General features: G+C 34.6%; 3 protein-coding genes across 4 annotated transcripts in view; 2 read left to right on the top strand and 1 right to left on the bottom strand.

Moving 5' to 3' along the window:
• Positions 1–642: 642 nt before the first annotated feature.
• On the bottom strand, positions 643–1,565 carry LOC132161629 (small ribosomal subunit protein eS27y). Its single transcript, XM_059571788.2, has 4 exons — positions 1,424–1,565; positions 1,209–1,310; positions 1,105–1,133; positions 643–927 (listed from the first exon to the last, which is right to left on the bottom strand). The coding sequence occupies exons 1-4, from the start codon at positions 1,424–1,426 to the stop codon at positions 801–803; spliced, it is 261 nt and encodes an 86-aa protein (XP_059427771.1). The 5' UTR covers positions 1,427–1,565; the 3' UTR covers positions 643–800.
• A 3,055-nt stretch (positions 1,566–4,620) lies between these two features.
• On the top strand, positions 4,621–8,576 carry LOC132161780 (protein TEEBE). The gene is made up of 3 exons (XM_059571962.2): positions 4,621–4,773; positions 4,870–5,367; positions 7,806–8,576. Exons 1-3 carry the CDS (start codon positions 4,683–4,685, stop codon positions 8,324–8,326), a joined length of 1,110 nt encoding a protein of 369 aa, XP_059427945.2. The 5' UTR covers positions 4,621–4,682; the 3' UTR covers positions 8,327–8,576.
• A 2,107-nt stretch (positions 8,577–10,683) lies between these two features.
• LOC132191769 (Insulinase (Peptidase family M16) family protein) overlaps positions 10,684–12,820 on the top strand; it is a 38,838-nt gene continuing 36,701 nt past the window's right edge. The window contains exons 1-3 of one of the 2 annotated variants that reach the window (XM_088511005.1): positions 10,684–10,885; positions 11,005–11,080; positions 11,524–11,591. In XM_088511005.1, the coding sequence (XP_088367131.1) occupies positions 10,763–10,885; positions 11,005–11,080; positions 11,524–11,591 (267 nt within the window). In that variant the 5' untranslated portion in view covers positions 10,684–10,762. The remainder of the gene's footprint in view (positions 10,886–11,004; positions 11,081–11,523; positions 11,592–12,820) is intronic. The other variant, XM_088511004.1, reaches the window with a different exon arrangement.

The raw sequence follows: 12,820 nt of genomic DNA, 5'->3' as shown, positions 1-12,820 counted from the left end.
AAGAAAAAGAAAAAAAGACTGCATATGTGCATCTCTGCCTCTATACATTGATGATATAAATGAAACATAACTACTAAAAGGCTTGTAAAAACCCAATTGGCATAAAAACTTCTTGCAAAAATCCTGGCATAAAATCCAATTGATATAATTGAAACATTGACGCAGGACAATTAAAAAGGTCCTAGTTTGTGCAACTCCTTCCAAAAAAATTATAGACAGGAAGTCTTGCCAACATCATGCTAACAAAATGAAAAATCCAAATAAAACACCTCTAATAAGACATTTTAGAAGAGAAGTCCCAGCATATTGATCATCATCTAAAAGAAATCACATAACAAAGTAATTTGTCATCCAAAATATATGTATATCGGTCATCAAATCCCCAGGCATTTCAAGCATTAAATGTACCTCTAAGATGTTAACAGAGCATTTCAAGCTGATAAAGATGACGAGAACATGTGCAAAAAAGGATTCAACAAGAGCCACTTCGAAAGAGCAGCCCTAAAAAGTATAATTGCGAAAACAATCAAATCACACTGGTTGGGATTGTCAATAACACTACAAGGCAAAAAGACTTCAAGGCACATAAGAAAACGCAACGTAAGAAAAGCAACGAGCATGACAAATAGGGTAAGGATATAATTAACAAAACCGAGCTCCATTTCACCAAAAATAATTAAGATACCAACAACAATGTAACAAAAGATGTCCAAAACTTGTTCCTAAAGTAATAACCGATTTCTAAACAAAAAGCAGGCGTGCCCCAAAGGAACTCTACTAAGCAAACAGCTCATAATGAATCAATCATTCTTCCTCCTGAAAGAGCAACCCTCGGTAAGCCTAGCGCGCCCACCAGTCGGCTGGCACAGCACCGTCTGGCAGTTTCCACACACCACCACCGTTTGCGAGTGACTGAACACCGTCGTTCTGCATTCAATTTATAATCCGTTTTTTTTATTTTTTATTTTTTTATTTTATTTTATTGTTCCATTTCGAAAACAGACAAACAATTGTATAATTAATCATGCAATCCAATGCATTAAAAATGACGAGCACAGATAAGCATAACAAGTTTTATCACAAGGAATTAAGAGTGGAACTTACATGTTGAAGCAACCCTGGCACTTCACGTCCTGATCAAAATTCAAACCAAATAAGCTTCTAAAAAAAAAAGAATTGAAGAATAAAAGAATAATAGGGATAATTACCATGAAGAAAGAGTTGGGAGATTGCACGAGACGCTTGAGCTTGTGCTTCCGCCTCTCAAGCTCGGCCGGAGGATTGAGCAGATCGATGTCGTTTTGAAGAACCTGAACACTCCAAGTTACAAGGAAGCCATCAAAATCTAAGAAAATGAAGAAGAACCAAATAATGCGAAAAAGTGAAAGAAACGATTCGGATCGAAATGTATCGGTGGCCTCACCATCTTGACCAGAGAGAGAAGCTGACAGAACGCAAACCCTAGAATGCAAGAGGTTTAATTGGAGGCGTTTGGGTAGTACTTTCCTGAATTAGGATTTATGCTTTCCATTTGAATTGGGTAATACCCTATTTATATAAATCGGAGGATTTCTCTATCCATTTGAATTGGATAATTTTATTTGAATAAGATAATATCTCCTTCATTTTAATAATTAGATAATATCATTTAGATGTGTATTTTTGTCTAAAAAAAAAACTGGAGTGGAATCCTAGTTTCTGTTGGGTACTTAGACCAATTTTTTTTTTCTTTTTTTTTTTTAGTGTTCAGGTATTCTTCACGGAAATTAGCATTCTAGCAATTGGGGTGCCGTACATTATGTCGTGTGAGAGAGTTTATGTAGAAGAGGAATGCTAGCTGGCTCAGGATCCCCTAGAATTAGTGAGGATCTCTGATTCTCTTCAATTAGTAATTTGGACCGTTCATTTTAATCAAACGGTCCAAATTAGTTAACTAAAATAAAATAATAAACTATTATTTTAATTAAAAAACTAAATCAAAATAAAAAAAAAATAAAAAAATGAGTAGCTAGCCACCCCAAGTAGTGGCCGGCCACTCCTATTGAAAGCCTAAGGGTGGCTTTGACCACTCCAAACCAAGCCATTCCTTGGCCCTTGGAGGTGGTCAGACTACCCCCAACTGGCCCTTGGGAGTGGCCGAACCACCCTAGGGCTCTTGGAGGTGGATCGCAATTATTTGCGGCCACCCCAGACAACCAGTCTGGGTGGCCCAAGCCACCCCTAGGCTCTCAACAGGGTGGCCAACCACCCATTTCTCTCCCATCTCTTTTTTTTTTTTTTTTTTTTTTTTTAATTTTAATTTTGATTTATTTTTTTAATTAAAATAATAGTTTATTATGTTGTTTTAGTGGACCAATCTAAACCGTTGGATGAAAATGAATTGTCCAAATTGGTTATTGGAGATAATTGGAGATCCCTCTAATTCGAGGGGATCCTATCCATGCTAGCTACCCCAATTTTGTTTTTTCATCATTCTCCACATTTAAAAAAATATAATAATCAACCATTAAATTTATAAAATTCACCTAAATAAAGATAGAACTAATAGTTAATTTTATAAAATAAAAAAATAAATAAAATAGAAGAAGTACCGAGATAGATGTTCTAACACTTCTCATATAAAAACCATCTCAATTTGACATATAACTACTGTAGATCTTGATCCAATGTGTAGTTATATGAGTTGTCTGCAAATATAAATTCAAGAGAAATGCCATACATAATTTCAATTGATTAATTACCCTTTAACGTGGCCTCAAGCACAGCCGATTCAATAGTATAGACAATTTAGGCCACTTATTTTTTTCATCATCCTTCATCAAATCTTGAATACAAATATTAATTAGTAATTTTGCATGTAAAAAAACGAGAAGAAGTGTTTTTTAATAATTAATATTTAATATACAAATTCATTATATTATTATATTATAATTAAAATGTCTCATTTTAACTTTTTGCTTCATGTCTTAATTTATATTGAGTCGCCCCTAACGCCCTAAGTAGCACTCCCCTGATGAGTTGAATTCCATCATTTTCGTTCATTCCATTCTATCTTTTCCATTATTATACAATTTATATAAAATATAGTACCCAAAAATGACATCTTGACATGGCAGAAGATACCCATTTTTCACAAATGATGGAGTCAGTAGTCAGCACGAGACAACACAGAGGCAGCGAGGAGCAAATCAAAGACAAAAAGAGGCATATCAAAGAAAATCACCAGAAAATATGGGAGAAATCTTGATTTAACAATCATTAAGGTCAAAATTCACAATTAAAAGAAGTAGTAGCATCAAACAGTGATGGGGAATTTCCAAGACATCAATCAAGCTCCATTAAACTAGAGTTTTGTTTATGGCCTCGTTTCGTAAAAATTAAAAGAAATTGCTGCTAATGCTTTTACACGAACAAGAGAGGGAAGCTTGTAAATAATCAAATAAATGTGACCTTAAACAAGAATATGTATGGAGTGACTATCCTTAATCTCCTCTTCCCAAATCCTTCCTCCCTCCCCCTTTTTGCCTTTCCTTTCTCTCGGTGGAGAATCCATTTCTTTTCTTCTATTGTTAAATATGATTGATCTCTAGTTTTTCAAGTTCAACAGTGAGGAGAACATGGGTGTTGTATTCAATGTATTGGACCACACTCCATGGCATATGGCCAAAAATGAAAACCATAATCACATGCATTAACTGTAATTAACTTTAAAGAAAATGTTATTACTGTACACAATAATGATGAATAATATGGAATCGAAAAGAGACAGATCAAGAGAAAGTCGATACACAGATTTATGTGGTTCGGTCCACTAGTATTCAAATATTACTCTCTATGCCTAAGAGAATATGAACTACTAGTTCTAACAAAAAACTCAAAATCATTTCCAATATACTTGATAAAACAAATAATTTTTATCTCTCAAATTCCTATTTTTGGGTAGGCTATATACCAGTGGTGTCTGGTCGGTCGCATTGGCAGCCACAGCCCACAGGCTTATTATTTTTGTGGCATATTATATCTTGAAGACAAAATTAAAACTTATTATATAAAGTAAGAGACAATATTTATTTAAGAGATAAATTTAAATTGTAGTTCAGTCATTACCGTTAAGTATTCTCAGCTACTTTCTTTAATTGTGTGATTCTCACATGCCCTGTTTTTCCAACCGTTTACTTAATTGCTGAAACCAAAGTTTAGCACATGCCCTTTTACTAATAAGTCAAAGTTTGTACGAAAATTGTACATCAATAAGCTGTAATTATATATCAATCACACTTTCTTTTAGTGTTATCTTATAATGAAGACACTTGGCATAGCGACTTGATTTTGAACAGGATAAGAACATTGAAATGGAGGGTTTTATGGAGCAAATTACGGCAATGGAGTGTCATGGGGGGTCGAGCATACACATTAAGAACAATGTGGAAAAGTATAACACCGACAATCCGACACATCCCACGGCTAATTTGGTGGCACTTTAACATGGGCTCTCATCTACTTCGCCTCTTCCCTTTTTCTTTTTTCTAAGCTGCTTTGCCTCTTCCTTTCTTTCAAAAACTTATTGCATTATAAATATTGTCCCACCTATCGTTTGGGTTTTAAAATCTCACACTTTGAGGTGGCTCTTTGTCTATTTAGAGCACTTTCTTGGTGCTTCTTCCACTGCAAACCATACCACCATGGCTTTGTTTCTTTCTCTTTGTCTTGTGTTTTTCTTCTCTCTTTGCAATACTGGTTCTGCTTCTCCAGCTACCACTCTGCATCTCGATGGTATAAACAGCTAACTCCTTGCACTTGTTTTCTTAATAAAAAAAAGGGCATTTTAATTTTTTTGTTCGTTTCATTGTTTATTTGTTGTGTGTTCAGGGCTGCTCCCAAACGGGGACTTTGAAGAATCACCCGCGAAAGCAAACCTCAAGAAGACGGTGATCGTAGGGAAATACTCTCTCCCGAAATGGGAAATCAACGGCTTGGTGGAGTACGTCTCGGGAGGGCCGCAGCCGGGCGGCTTCTTCTTCGCCATTCCTCGCGGGGTTCACGCGGCGAGACTAGGCAACGAGGCGTCCATCTCTCAGAATGTAACGGTCAATGTGGGCTCAATCTACTCGCTCACCTTTGGAGCCACAAGGACTTGCGCGCAAGACGAGGTGTTGAGGGTCTCAGTTCCCGGTCAGTCGGCAGAGCTTTCGATTCAGACCATTTATGATAGTCAAGGGGGTGACACTTACGCTTGGGCTTTCAAGGCAACTTCTAAGGTTGTTAAGGTGACCTTCCACAACCCTGGGGTTCAGGAGGATCCCAGCTGTGGACCACTCTTGGATGCCATTGCAATCAAGGAGCTGCCGCCGCTCATGTATACTAAAGGTATGTTGCCTTCATGCCTTGTCATCTTTGATTGCTTTGAAGTTTTAGGTTACGCATCTTCTACTTTTAGAGCATTCACATCCGGTTAAGCAGAATAGTCTTTTTGCTGAGCCAAGATGCTAAAAATCTCCCCCATCCGGCTGGCTAGAATGGCCTAGCATCTGCTGAGGAGCTACAGTAGCGTCGGCTATGCATACCAAAATAATATAAAATTTGCCATTTTAATAATAAACAATTCCCACTACAACTTCTCACCTATATTAAAACTTATTCTCTCTCTCCCCTTGCATGTGCTACGGTTTTGATGCCCATTTTCAAACCGTTGGATGCTTATTCTACGGTTTTGATGTTATGAAGGAAAAATAAATAAATAAAAAAAGAATAAAATAGAGAAATAGAGAAATAATATTTAAATGATAAGGAAAGATTATTTAAATGAGATAATAAAAATAATAAGTTAAAATGTTGAGCTGAGTGTAAAAAATAGATAGCTAAAATAGATAAATGTGATTTTTTAAATTAAATTTAGTTAAACATCTACTCTACTGAGGCGGATGTGAATGCCTTAGGCGATCTTGTCTCTCATACACATATTTTACCCTTGCTTTGGATATTATATGTGTTTTAGAAGAAAGTACTCTTTTAAAACTTTATTTATTTATTTTGTGATTTAGTCATAGACATAGATCCAAATTCCAATAACATGTTGACTCAACAAATCATAAAAAAGTGAAGGGAAAAACTTCACAAAGGACTATTGAACTACCACGAGTTTTTGAAAAGATCTCATAAATTTAAAAAACTCTTAATTTCATTTCTTGAACTTTCAATTTGATGCAATTTACCCCTTCGTCAATTGTTGCCGTTAAATTCTATCAGAAACCCTTAAAAAAACTAAATTACCCTTAAATATTTGTTTTTGTTTAAAAAAAATGAAAAATTAAGAAAAAAAAGGTGACCCAACCGGGGTCACCTCATGATTTTATTTTTTTAGTTTTTATTTAAAATTAAGGATAAATTTGAAATTTTATAAAAAAAAAGTTAGGGGTATAATAGTCATTTATCACTTTTAACGTTTAAAAACTGACAGAATGAGTACATTGCATCAAATTGAAAGTTCATAAGGTGAAATTGAATGTTTTTAAAATTTAAAGGTGTATTTTCAAAACGTGGTCTAAAACATGTTTCCCCAAAAGTTAATTTATGGGTGCAATATTACTCATTTTAAAATATACTTTTTTTTTAGGTCCAAAACTATTTATCTACCGTCATTAGGGCAGAATCACTCTTTGGGTATGGGTTTCTAGCTAGCCCACAAAAATTCTAAAAAAGCTTTTAAAATTTTGAAAAGTCCTTTAAATTTTTATCTTTTTATGAGATGGAACCCAAAACTAATTTTTTACTCCTCATATATATATTTTTAAGTTTTACCTCTTCACGTGAAGTTCTAGTTCACCCATTAGTTTACCATCACCCTTTTTCCAATTGCCAGCATTTATATTTTATTTAAACAATTTTATCGTTTATGAGGGGTTTTGAGTTTTTTTTTTTTTTTCTTAAGTGTTTTTAAAAAGTAAAAAACTAAGAAGTGTTTTCCAAAAAATAAAAGAAGAAAAAAAAAATCTATTGGAGCTTGCCTCTACCGGTGGTAGATGCCACCCCTTGGAAGATAGTTCGGTAGCTAGTAGCCAATATACAAATTTGGGAATAGATCTAGTAGCTACCATAAGGGGATTACGGGTCCAAACAAATCAGGCAGATCTAAGAACTCGTATTATGAGGGGTGTAACTAAAATAATAATTTTAAAATTTTTTTGGAGGAGCGGGTGCCCCTGCTTGCCCCCTTTTATATCCGCCACTACAAACAAATATGGCTAATTGGCTATTATTGTTGGGTTGCCAAACAAATTTGGTTTTTATAATTCTTTTTATATGTAACGAGGCATGTTCCACACCTTTATGAGTTTAGTTATTGGGTAATTATATAATAAGTCTCTACATCAACCCTCTAAAATTGTTAAATCCCTAAGTTTTTTTTTAGACTTTTTAATCGAAATGACAATAAAACCCCTGTTGCCAAAATTTTTTAATAGCCATTAGTCTGGGTCAAAATGCACCGTTTCACCTCAGTAAAATATTAAATTTTTTTTTTTAAATTTAATTTTTAAATTTAAATCTAAAAAAAAATTAAAAAAAAAAAGAAAGGACAGGGATTAAAATTTTAAAATTTAATTTTTTTTAAAAAATTAATATTTTAGTGAGTAAAACGGTGCGTTTTGACCTAGACTAACAGCTTGTAGAGATTTTATTGTCATATATATATATATATGAAGTGTTTTCAACCTTTTGAAAAAACGAAAAGAATTTCATAGAAATTTGCCAAAACAAGCCCTGAATTATATTTCTCATTTCGTGCCTCTCCACCATCCATGCTGCAGGTAGCCTCGTGAAAAACGGTGGCTTCGAAATTGGCCCGCATTTGTTCAAGAACTTCTCAACAGGAATCCTCCTCCCTCCCAAGCAACTCGACCAAATTTCACCACTCCCCGGGTGGATCATCGAGTCCCTAAAACCGGTGAAGTTCATCGACAAGAAGCACTTCTTCGTTCCCTCGGGGCTGGCCGCAGTCGAATTGGTCGCCGGCCGAGAAAGCGCCATCGCCCAAATCATCAGAACATTCCCTGACAAGTTCTACAACCTCACATTCACCATCGGAGACGCAAAGAACGCCTGCCATGGCTCCATGATGGTCGAAGCCTTTGCTGCCAAGCAAACTTTGAAAGTTCCTTACGTGTCTCGAGGAAAAGGAGGGTTCGTGTCTGCAAGTTTCAAGTTCCAAGCAATCTCGGCTAGGACCAGGATAACGTTTTTCAGTGCCTACTATCACACCAGGCTTCACGACTATGGCCATATGTGCGGTCCAGTCTTGGATAATGTTAGGGTATTTCCTGTCTATTAAATCATAGTTTTTTTTTTTAGTCGGCTAATACGGCAGTGGGTTCACCGTTCTTGAATAATGTTGAGTTACAAGATTTAATATTTCTCTATGAAAGCAGGGGTTTTGTAACGGCGAAATGTTCGTCACTACTACTCACTACTGAACTTTCTTTATAGAAAGGTCATGGGAGTCATATAAAGTTTAGTGTTTTTTTGTGAACATTTCTTCAAATATGACGCGATATGTTAAAACCTGTACTTGGGATACTATAAAGAGCTTTTAAGCTAAATAGATAATTATAATTTAGTTCAATAATGTATTTTTCGTATCTCCTCTCTGTTTTCCTTTTTCCTCTCAACTCTACTTTATTAAATGTGCTACTGTATTAGCAATTGGCTATCTGCCAAATAAAAAAAATAAAAAAAAGTCATCAAATCCACTAGTTTTTGAAAGATCGGAGACACTTCGATTCGATGCTTAAATTAGCATAACGTTTGAAAGACCTAGAGTCTCTTTATTTGATGTCTTGCTTCCCTTTTATAAATTTTTGTCTCTAATTCCTTGTCGAGCTACATGTTCAAAAGGTTGAATCTCAATAAAATATCCTAGCCCCGCATATATTGGGATGTGTATTCTTCTTTTATACGAAAATCTTTAATGATGCAATTGTTATCTATGTAGTGGTTATATTTGAGTTGGATTTTTCATATATATCGTATGAATAATAATAACCATATATGAGTGCTTAGTTTCCACAAGGAGAAGATCCATAATTATTTTTCTTTAATAGCTTGATTTTCTTCCATGTAAGGGTAGATTAAGTGAGACTCATAGAGATTTTATCTACAAAGGTTATCATCCAATGTTTTAAAAATTGCATCAACAAAATGGGGGAGTGTTAGGGAGCCAAACAAATGAACAAAAAAAAATAATTTCAAATTGATATGGCAGATCGTGAGTGACAGACAAGAGAAAGAGAATTGCATTTTTTTAATTTAAAAACCTTTGCCACATCAGTTTATAAAATTTTCTGGATTCATTTGTTTGGCTTCATAACAATTCTTAATAAAATGTATTACCAATTTTCATATAAAAAGTTCACTAAGAACCCACTTCCCATTTTTGTGGAGTTGTCATAAGTAAAAAATTGACTATTTTAAACTTAGTAATACTACAACCACTTTCATTTGACTATACTAAATCATGAGAGATTTAGTGGCTGCAAGCTTGTAACTACTATATATATCAAACATTGGAATGGTCACTGCAAGCTTGTAACTACTATATATATCAAACATTGGAATGGTCACGATCTCCTTTGAAGTTCCGTCAAGGTAGTCGACCTCTCTCAAAATGATGGTCAGCCACCCATAAGAGGGATTGATCAATTTTTCTTTTCGCTGATGTGATAATGCAGTATCACATTATTGTATCAATAAGCATTTTAGGAGGGACCAACAAGACAATGTCCCGTTGCACTACCACATTATATGGAATAATTTGTTCATTCTTAAGTAGTGGGTGGAGGGGCATGGAGCCAATATTGTCGTTCACCAGGGCCCAGGGGCAAGATTAAAAGATACAAGGGCGGAACTATTATTTGAAGTTTGGAGAGATAAAACTAAAAAAACTAAAAAATTTGGAGGGTGGAATTTTCATTTTAAAAGGATTATAAGGACATTTTAAAAAAAATTTGAGTCATCATGTGATTCCGCCCTTATAAAAATAGATTAAATATTATATGTGTAATTAAGAGCACGCATGCACAAGCCAGTTCTGCAATACAACTGGGTAGGGGACCAACTGTTTGTTTTGGTCTTCCTTTGTTTGTTTTTTTTTTTTTTTTTTCCAACGTGGCGCTTGCTCGGTGTTGATGTGTTCGTTGACTGTTGTCATGGTTGTCCTATATGTTTACTTTGACAATTTTTATTTTATTTTTCATTCGTGTAAAGTGTAAAGTAAGTTTGCTTTGACAATTTTTATTTTATTGTAGCTTTGGTCATTAATTAATTGCATTTGTCGATTTCGGATCTAAACTTGCCTAAGATAGTAATATTGTCTATACAAGTTTATTTTATAATTTCTCACCAGGTTTATATACTAGGGGCGCGGCCGAACTTTTTTTTTTTTTTTTTTTAGAAGAAAAAGATATCACTTGATTAGATTATCTTTTTGATGTGACATAAGAAATTATGTTAACTTATTCATAAAAAAAAAAATATCCTAACTATCAAAATTTTTATCTTAATTTATTTAATCGGTCGTGAACCACGCCTCACGCATCAGGTGTAACTAGTTCGCCTTTGTGTGGATACGTAAAAATAAATATAATTTGAAGTATTTTGCTAAACTAGTTTGTTATTTATTTATTTATTTACTTTTCTAAAATGCAAAAATCTCCCCTTCATAAAACGAGTATCTGTGGGACGACATTCTCTATACCACAGGAATTCAGTCATGGCGGTTGGAAAGGAAGGGGTGGAGATAGTGAAGGCGCGCACGGACAATAGGGAGTACAGGAGGATCGTCCTCAAGAACTCCCTCGAGGTCCTCCTCATCAGCGATCCCGACACCGACAAGGCAATCCAATATTTATTTAAATTCGAGTTTAGATTTAACTTTCTTTCTAATTTGATTGCCTTGATAGCAATCTTCGGGTTGTATCTTTGTGTTCTGATGGTGGTGTTCTTTTGTTGCAGTGTGCTGCTTCCATGGATGTGGGCGTGGGCTCTTTCAGCGACCCCAAAGGCCTCGAGGGACTCGCCCATTTTCTCGGTGAATTTTGTGTTTTGAGATATTATTTTACAGTAGTAGTATAGTCTAGCGAACAATTGCATGCACATATCTGGTGGTGCTCTTTTGTTTCAATTTCAAACTCTAGTTTTAGAGCAATGCCGGTCTGTCAGTTCGTGCGTTTGCATTTTTCTTATGGGAAAATACTCACAAGTGATATAATTTGGTTTTGTCTTTCTTGAGAATTGGAGACTTTTGCATGAATGATCAGTGAAAGGGGGCTTCTGTCTTCTGATGTGATACGAAGGAGCAGATAATTAATTTAAACATGAGTGTAATACTGGATTTTGATATATATTACTATCGATAGATGAATTTTATTTGAATATGGATTACATTTGTGAAGAATGAAGATTTTGAGGTGGGGTTAGAAGCAAATAAGCTGTTTAATGGATTTCATTTTGAATTTTTGTTTTCTTTGGCAGAGCATATGCTGTTTTTTGCTAGTGAGAAATACCCAGTGGAAGATAGTTACTCCAAGTACATTACAGAGGTAGTTACTGTTCATATTTTGAAGCAACACCTGTGCCTTTTCGAATATTACTGCCATGGCTGATTTTCATTAGATGATAAATAGATTTTTGTTCTTTTTCTCTGTTTTCCATTTGTTTGTCATTAATATCAAAATTTGATAAAAGCAATAGAAATTAAGAGGTTACAAAGCATGAACTCGAGGCTCGAAATCCTTTTGCCCAGTCTAGGACTGCCTCTTCTTGACAGGAGTTTGGTGAATTTATGAGGCATTTTTGGAATTTTGAGAGCGAAACTATTATATGCTTGAAGCGAATTTCCAACATTCTTGGTTTATATGATTGATTCAATTGGAGTATGCATTTAATGATAGTTATTGTAATTTCTATGGTCCAATCACAATATTGTGAATTATTGATTGTGAAGCCAAAAAGAAATTTTTATTCAGATTTGATCGCACAAACGAGTTGGTTTATCTTCCTTATACTAGAACTGATTTCTGGTGGTTCAGCCTTCAGATGGACAGAGTTGAAGTGAAACTTTTATTTTGATGAGTAAAAGATGAATCCAATACTTGCACTACCGGCATATTTTCTTGTGCAGTTAACTTCGACATTCAAATTTCTGATGCTACTGATTTTAATAAAGATATTTTTAGTCATAAAAATGTATCGTAAGCTATGGACTTTTCAATTGTATGCAGTGATTGGTTGGTGTCAGTATGAAGAATACTTATTAAGGTGTCTTTTGGTTCTTGAGGCAACTTCTTAAACTGTTACTGTAAAAAGACTTGGAAGAAAATTAGGGAGCACCGAGCAATAAGCCTTGTTCTCAGTAGTGCTTCAATTCCTATTTGGAAATACTATTGACATAGCGGAAGACTAAGGTAACTAATCAAAGAGCAGTGTCTTTGATTTTGCAAGGAGAAGCGTCTTCATCTTCTACCCAAAAGATAAAACAAGTCCGCAGGCTAAAAGAAAAATAAAACTCCGCAAAGTATTTGAGAGAGAATTCTCTGATTTGATAATAATTCAATGAGTTCTTTTACATAACAAGCTAACCTATTTGTAGAAGAGAAATACTTGTAGAGAAAGTAAACCTAATCCTAGTAGTAATAGTAAATCTAATCCTAGTAGCAATAGTAAACCTAATCCTAATAAGGAAAGGAAAATAATTAAAACAAATCCAACCTTATTAAGGAAAGAAATTAATGTCCTAGCAAAATAAAATAAAATCCTAATATAAAATTGA

The sequence above is a fragment of the Corylus avellana genome, chromosome 10 (genome assembly GCF_965113065.1).
Source record: "Corylus avellana chromosome 10, dhCorAvel1.hap1.2, whole genome shotgun sequence".
Classification (NCBI taxonomy): domain Eukaryota; kingdom Viridiplantae; phylum Streptophyta; class Magnoliopsida; order Fagales; family Betulaceae; genus Corylus; species Corylus avellana.
The sequence above is the reverse complement of the archived record's forward strand: the minus strand, read 5'-3'. Positions and strand labels throughout refer to the sequence as shown.

What these genes read in the sequence shown, in the direction of transcription:
- LOC132161629 (XM_059571788.2), bottom strand. An exon ending in CTCCCAACTCTTTCTTCATG is followed by an intron (nt 1,134 to 1,208) that starts GTAATTATCCCT and finishes AATTTTGATCAG; the next exon opens with GACGTGAAGTGCCAGGGTTG. An exon ending in TGCCAGGGTTGCTTCAACAT is followed by an intron (nt 928 to 1,104) that starts GTAAGTTCCACT and finishes AATTGAATGCAG; the next exon opens with AACGACGGTGTTCAGTCACT.
- LOC132161780 (XM_059571962.2), top strand. Translation starts at nt 4,683, where the DNA reads ATGGCTTTGTTTCTTTCTCTTTGTCTTGTGTTTTTCTTCTCTCTTTGC. An exon ending in TACCACTCTGCATCTCGATG is followed by an intron (nt 4,774 to 4,869) that starts GTATAAACAGCT and finishes TTGTGTGTTCAG; the next exon opens with GGCTGCTCCCAAACGGGGAC. An exon ending in GCCGCTCATGTATACTAAAG is followed by an intron (nt 5,368 to 7,805) that starts GTATGTTGCCTT and finishes TCCATGCTGCAG; the next exon opens with GTAGCCTCGTGAAAAACGGT.